This window comes from Mus pahari, chromosome 3, assembly GCF_900095145.1.
Source record: "Mus pahari chromosome 3, PAHARI_EIJ_v1.1, whole genome shotgun sequence".
NCBI classification, from domain to species: Eukaryota; Metazoa; Chordata; class Mammalia; order Rodentia; family Muridae; genus Mus; species Mus pahari.
The window spans coordinates 77,059,292-77,066,130 of NC_034592.1; the positions used below are offsets into that span (position 1 = coordinate 77,059,292).

The 6,839-nt window shown below is 47.5% G+C and overlaps 1 protein-coding gene across 4 annotated transcripts in view; it reads left to right on the forward strand.

The window, feature by feature from the left end:
• Positions 1-6,839, forward strand: part of Ambra1 (autophagy and beclin 1 regulator 1) — a 184,537-nt gene that overhangs the window by 174,736 nt on the left and 2,962 nt on the right. For all 4 annotated transcript variants that reach the window (XM_021192016.1, XM_021192018.1, XM_029535860.1 and 1 more), the window contains 2 exons: positions 2,263-2,355; positions 3,326-3,519. In XM_021192016.1, the coding sequence (XP_021047675.1) occupies positions 2,263-2,355; positions 3,326-3,519 (287 nt within the window). The remainder of the gene's footprint in view (positions 1-2,262; positions 2,356-3,325; positions 3,520-6,839) is intronic.

Here is a 6,839-nt window from a genome sequence, read left to right on the forward strand (position 1 = left end):
AGAGAGAGAGAGAGAGAGAGAGAGAGAGAGAGAGAGAGAGAGAGAGAGAGAAAGAAACACAAACAAACAAAACCATATAAATGGAAACTAGAATATACAAGTAAAAGAAACAGTGGGACAAACTAGTGCCCAGACAAAGTAATGTGAGACAAAAGCCTACATAAATATCTCTGAGCTTGTTTTGTGTTGGCCAACTGCTCCTGGGCGTGAGCCTTGCCTTGAAGTGTGGTTAATATTCCCAGTGAAACTTGATTGGAGAAAATTAACTTTTTCTTTGCAAACAGTTATCATTGTAGGTGGCTTCTTGGCTAGAAGTGGTACCATGTCTACTTCCCCCCCCCCCCTTAGCCCTGGGAGCTTGTCTAGCTTGAACCTGTCCAGGTCCTGTGCATGTTACCACAGTCTCTTGAGTCTGTATGTACAGCAGTCCTGTTATAGCTGGAGAAAAATATTGCCTTCGAGTCATCCCCCACCTCTAGCTCTTAGAATCTCTCCTCCACCTCCTCTGCATAGCTCTCTGAGCCCTGAGGGGAAGGGTTTGATGAAGACATCCCATTTAGGAGTGAGTGTTCCAAAGTCTCTTATTCTCTGCACATTCGTCTAGTTGTGGGTTTCTGTGTTGATTATCATCTACTGCATCATCTACAACTGCTCTGATGATGGCAGAGTGAAGCATTGGCCTGTGGGTAGAGCAGAATGTCATTAGGATCATTTTACTGTTGTGTTCTTTTAACAGATGATAGTGTTGATTTTCCTCTAGGCCAGCTGGTATCAGTCTCAGAGTTTTGACCACCTAGCAGTATCAGGCATGGGTTCCATTTTATGGGGTGAACTTAAATCCAGTTACTGAGTGATTGGCTACTTCCACAACATGTAAGCCACGATTGCACCAGAGTGTCTCTCTGGGTTCAATTCCTAGCACTTCCCGGGCAGCTAATAACATGCTGATAACAAGTTTTAGGGGATCCAACACCCTTGTTTGGCTTCAACAGGCCCCAAACATGCCTGTGGTGCACATATGTAAGTTGAAGCACTCACATATACATGTAAAATAAAAAGAAATCTTTAAAAATCAACCCTTCTGCCGGTCAGTGGCGTACACCTTTAATCACAGCACTTGGGAGGCAGAGGCAGGTGGATTTCTGAGTTCGAGGACAGCCTGGTCTACAGAGTGAGTTCCAGGACAGCCAGGGCTACACAGAGAAACCCTGTCTCAGAAAGAAAAAACAAAACAAAACAACCCTCTTTCCCACTTCTTGTTCCTACAGCCGTCACTACCCTGTTCTTAACCACAGTGTCTGTTACAAAGCAATACTTCATCAGAGAAGGATCTTTAATTTTCTCTTCATTTATTTTGTGATATAGTTTCATATAGCCTAGACTAGCCTGGAATTCTCGATCTTTCTACCTTTATCTCCCAAGTTGCTAGCTGTATAGTTATTTACCATTCTGCCTGGCTAGGGAGGGATCTTCCAAAGCAAGACAGTCTGTCTGTATTGGTAAAGACTTAACCTGGGGCCTTATGCATGCTAAATAGGCACTTTGTTAGTACTGAATCCCCAGAAGCTGTTGTGTTTAGGGATCTACATCGTCTTGTAGGATTGTAGCATTTGGTGACAAGTCTGTGTAGAAAAGGAAGTGATCACTGCTTCCCTCTGGCATGGGGAGAAGCTGCCTGATAAGACTTGGTAGCCCCGGGGAACACAGCAGGTAGAGCACTGCGGACAGTCCACCTGCTTAACCTGCTGAGCCTGGCCAAGGAGGCTCTCCATCCACAAAAGAAAAGTGGCACAGCCATTCATCTCCAGGTAGATAAAATTGTTGAGGTGCTTCCATTCTTCCCCATGGCCTCTTATCAATTGGAGAGGACTTGGACACAAGTGTCTGCTTTTTGAGGACTGAGTTATTCCTCCTGGCAGCTGTCCATGGCACATGTTTCTCCAGTAAGTCCCCCTCTAGCCTCTTGTTCACTGTCTCTACCACTGTGTTTCTAAAAGATACTTGGAACTTGCTGCATATCTGATATTGGTGTTTTTAATTGCCTCTTGGCTCCAAGGAGAAGCCTACTGAAGGCATTTGGGACATTCAACATACATGAGATGCTCCAATATTGAGCACCCTATTGCTGGAGCTTTCGGGACCTTCTCCTTTCTGAATGGACCACCCCATCACAGCCCCCAAGTCCAGGACTTGTCAAGAATTCCTGGCCACCTCTCTGATACCTTTCCCCTTTTATTTCTCACCTTTCCCAATGATCATCAGGGCCCTAAACTCTGGCATCGAGTACTACTGGGACCAGCTAAGCGAAACAGTCTTCACTGTCCACTCAAGTAGCAGGAGCAGCGAGCGGCCTGGGTAAGCTAAGTCGGAAAGTCCTGTGTTTGAGGGTCTCTGGATGTTTGCTCAGCCATAGCAGCCTTTCATTGATCTGTTACATGCCAAAAGAAGACAGAGACTAAAGAGACTGCTTGGTGGTTAGGAGTACATACTGCTTTTACAGAACCTGAATTTGGTTCCCAGCCCTACCTACATCAGGCAACTTACAACCACTTGCAACTCCAGGCCTAGGGATACCTGATGCCTCTGGTCTCTGTGGGCACTCATATCTGCATTCATATCCTCATACCCATACAGAAATGTATGTCACGTAATTGTAAAAGAAGACAAAACCCTTACTCTTGGAGTCTTATTGTAGAACACATGCCTTCTCTAATTCTGGCCATGGTGTCTGTGCACACTGGGAGTGAAAATATGGGGCCCTGGAGAAAAACTCTACCCTGTGAAATCTGCTTATTTGCCCAAGGAGAATTGAGGCGTGGCGTATCGCTTTAAGATGACTAGGGCCACAAGGACCAAGCTGCTAATGGCTATAGCCCATGGGTCACTGAAAATAGAAATCTGACACTAATCTTTTTTCACTTAATCCACTAATGAAACCCAGGACATTATAAAAACAAAGTACTGGTTCAGTGGGAGACCTAAGGCAGGTCCTGCTTGCTCTAGGGATTGCAGAGTACAGCTAGAAAAATAATCCCAGAAGAAGCTAAAAGTGCGGATATGAAAAGTGAGTCTCAGAAGTCTGGAACTCAGCAGTCCTGCTTGTCCTAGGCTCAGAAGTCTCTGTCTGAGAAATATCCAAAGACAGGCCAGCGCTACTCGGGTGCCTATGCTCTCAATCTTCCAGGGTCCTTTTTCATGACTGCCATGAAGAAGTACTTGTAGTATCATGGCTCTCCCTTCTTAGGCTGCGGACCTGGAATTGGTATGGAATCCATGACTTTTGTAAAGCCCTTCTGACTTCTGCCTTCTTGTCTTTTTCACCTAGAACCAGCAGAGCCACGTGGCGGACAGACAGAGACATGGGCTTGATGAATGCAATTGGGCTGCAACCTCGGAACCCAACCACCTCTGTGACGTCTCAGGGCACCCAGACTCTGGCCCTCCAGTTGCAGAATGCTGAAACACAGACTGAGAGGGAGGAAGAGGAACCAGGGGCAGCATCCTCAGGTCCTGGTGAAGGTAGGAGCCGGGGACATCTGACTGAAAGTCATCTGTCCTCTCGGGGAGAATAAGACCTATGTTCATGGAGGACCAAGGCTGTTTACCGGAGAGCATGCATGGAAAGTGAGAGTCCATAGTGAGTGCTCCTTCCAGAGCCAAGGCAGGGTCCCTGGCTTATCTCCCCTCATCTAGCATGGCATATTGGTACTGCTCAAGTGAAATTCTTGGTGCTCCTCTGGTAGCAGTGTTTTGATGTTGTTGTAGATACAGCTGGGCATACCAGCTGTCCTTCCTCTTACCTACTTCAGGTATGGCCCTGCCAGCATCAGCCTCACTTTCTGCTGACCTCACACATTTAAGAACCAATTAGCACTTCCCAGTGGTAGGGCTCAAGCCACTTTGTAACCCATCAGCAGCTGCGTTCAGCAGGCAGTTCTCACTCTCCTACCTCCTACCTCTAGCCCCTTGCTGCTCCTAGTTCCTCACAGGGTAACGTCTAAACAGACTTTCTAGTTCTGGTCAAGCTATTTGCTTGAAAGATCATGGAAGGAGAAGCCCTAATGTGCATCAGGCCAAGAGTAACAAATCTGCTGATATTGCCTCCAGAGAATGGCGTGGGCCCTTTCCTTCTCCCTGTCATGAACTGAAATGTTCAGAGTTAAATCCCTTTTCTCATTTGCAGCCTAGTCCATCTCTTACATCTGAAGCCTGGGGCTCTTTATGGAGTAGAAACCCCTTGCTGGGGCCATGAGCAGCTGGCAGTATTAGCTGAGCCAGCCAGCTGCAGCTTTGAGCCAAAGTGAGATGGAGGAGGAGGAGGAAGAGACAGATGAAATCTCATTCAGCCATCTCCAGGCCCATTTTTGCAGGGATTTATGGACTCTGAGCTCATTCCCAGAAGTTTAGGTTCTAAGTGCTCAAGGAGCTACTGCTTCTCCAGCAGAGTTGGAAAGTACTCTCAGTGGTCTCTAAGAGGACCCGATGAGGCAAGTGCCATGGAGATTTACCCACACGGAAGAGATTCTAACAATAAGCCTCCATGCTTCCCCTCAGAGCTTGGAGTTGAGTGATGCTAAACAGCCAACAGCTAGGCAGCTGGCACCTTCAGTGTGATGGGGATCTTAGGAGGGACAGGAGGGGCCAGGACTTATCTATGGGGTAAGGGAAGCCGAGTCCTTGAGCTGAATAGTAGTTAGACAGAATGTGCTGGCAGGAGCATTTGAGCATGTGCAAGAACCCTGAGTTGGAAACTATATCATGTGGACAGAGGCCTACTAGCAGGTGTTTTGCTTGAGGAAAGCCTGGCACACATTGAGAATTGAGGCTAGCCATATCTGCAGAGTTGCTTATAGAATTCCCAGGTGGAGGGAGACTTCTGTCCAAAAGGTAAAGTACAGCGGTGGCTGTGAGCAGGATTTGCTGCTGAAGAGATGTGTACCTCCTAGTGTCTGACCTCCCACAAGAATCCTGTCTTTGTCTTGCTGATTTTGGACTGCAGTTTATTTCTTCTTGTTTGGGAGTTGGGGACTAGGGTGGGTAGAAGGGCAGAAGCAGACTTTTTCAGGTTTTAAGGACTTGAACCTTATTTCTTTTTTTTTGTTTGTTTGGTTTTTTTGTTGTTGTTGTTTTGTTTTTTTGAGACAGGGTTTCTCTGTATGGCCCTGGCTGTCCTGGAACTCACTCTGTAGACCAGGCTGTCCTCGAACTCAGAAATCCACCTGCCTCTGCCTCCCGAGTGCTGGGATTAAAGGCGTGCGCCACCACGCCCGGCTTGAACCTTATTTCTTGTTCCTCCCCATCTCTGGCTTCCTTAAAGCAGAGCAGGAAGTTGCTGGTCCAGAGCCCAGCAGACAGCAGCATCAGGAGTCCTGTAAGAACCTGAAGCTTCTGTCCTCAGCCCTGCCAACTTCTCTCAGAGCTCCGGACCACCCCACCCCCCAGCCAGCTTCTCCACCAATAGTAGCCCATTTCAAAAACTAGACAAAAAGGGAAGGTGAGCTGCAAGAGGAAGTGAGGAGTTGGTTGCTAAGTGCCCTCTGGAGCTCTGATTCTAGATACCAGTTGTCAGTGTTCTCCTTGGCCTGCACTGTCTCATCCAGAGGCAGGCACATTAGCTCCTCACTCTTTAAGTAGACTGAACTGGTGGCCAGGTCTCCAGGGGCATACATAGGAGAAGCCTAGTTGAAGTTAGCCCTCTGGGCTTGGCTGTACACCACCCCACTTCACACACCCACACATACCAGGGCCTGGATTTGTTAGTTTGAGAACCATATCTGGTTGAAGTAGTCATTGTCCTATAGCCAGCCTCTCCTTATATAAACCCAACAGAACCTGTCTGCTTCTCTCTCTCTTTTTTTTTTTTTTCCTAAAAATCTGAGAGTCTGGGAGTGTAGCTCAGAGGTAGAGCACATGGGTGAGGTCCTGTTCAATTGCTTGCACTCCCACCTCTCCAAACAACTAAAAGCCGTTCAGCCATTTATAACACTCTTGAGAAACTCTCCATCAGGACATTTGCTCTTAGGCTTGCCAGGCTTTAAGCAGGAAGTTGTTTTGGAGCTGCTCTGGGATGTGAACGTTAGTTACCCTGCCACACCTGCCCTACTCTCTGTCCAGGAGGCAGCACAGAGAGTGAGCAAAGTTCACTGTTGCTCCCAGCTCTGGTGCAGTACAGGGCCAGCATGCAGTTGGCATTCAAATAGTGTGTAGAACAAATGAATGGAACCACGGGAGGCCCTGTCTCCCTGCTTTGTGGAGAAATCCATGGCTCTGCCTCTCAGCCTTGGGCCTTTTTCTGTTGTGAAGACAAAAGTTAAAACAGTTCAGGCCCCAGGCCAGGGAAAAACAAGTGCCATTATGGAAGAGCTAGAACACACACACACACACACACACACACACACACACACACACACACACACGTGATATGATGGGAAGTGCGCGGTCTTAGTTCCCAGTTCCTTTCTCCTCCTTGGCTGTATACCACCCCCAGAATTAAATGCAACTGAAAGGGAAGTTGCTGATCCCACCTGTCTTCTGCATTCAGAACTTGCCAAGGAAACAGTCTGCCAACAGCACTAAACCAGTCTCCTGCTTTTGAAACTCTAAAAGAAATACGTAAGCTGCTGGGGAAGAGGCAGCAGGGTTACCCACCGTGCTCACCATCGTTCAGATGCATAGCCATTCAGCCTCAGGCTTTCTTTCCTCTTGAGAATATATACCAGATGCCTCTTAGCTTCACCTTATCATTCTAGGAGAGAAACACAGCTTAGAATTTTGGGCTGAGGAAGGAAGGAAGGAAGGAAGGAAGGAAGGAAGGAAGGAAGGAAGGAAGGAAGGAAGGA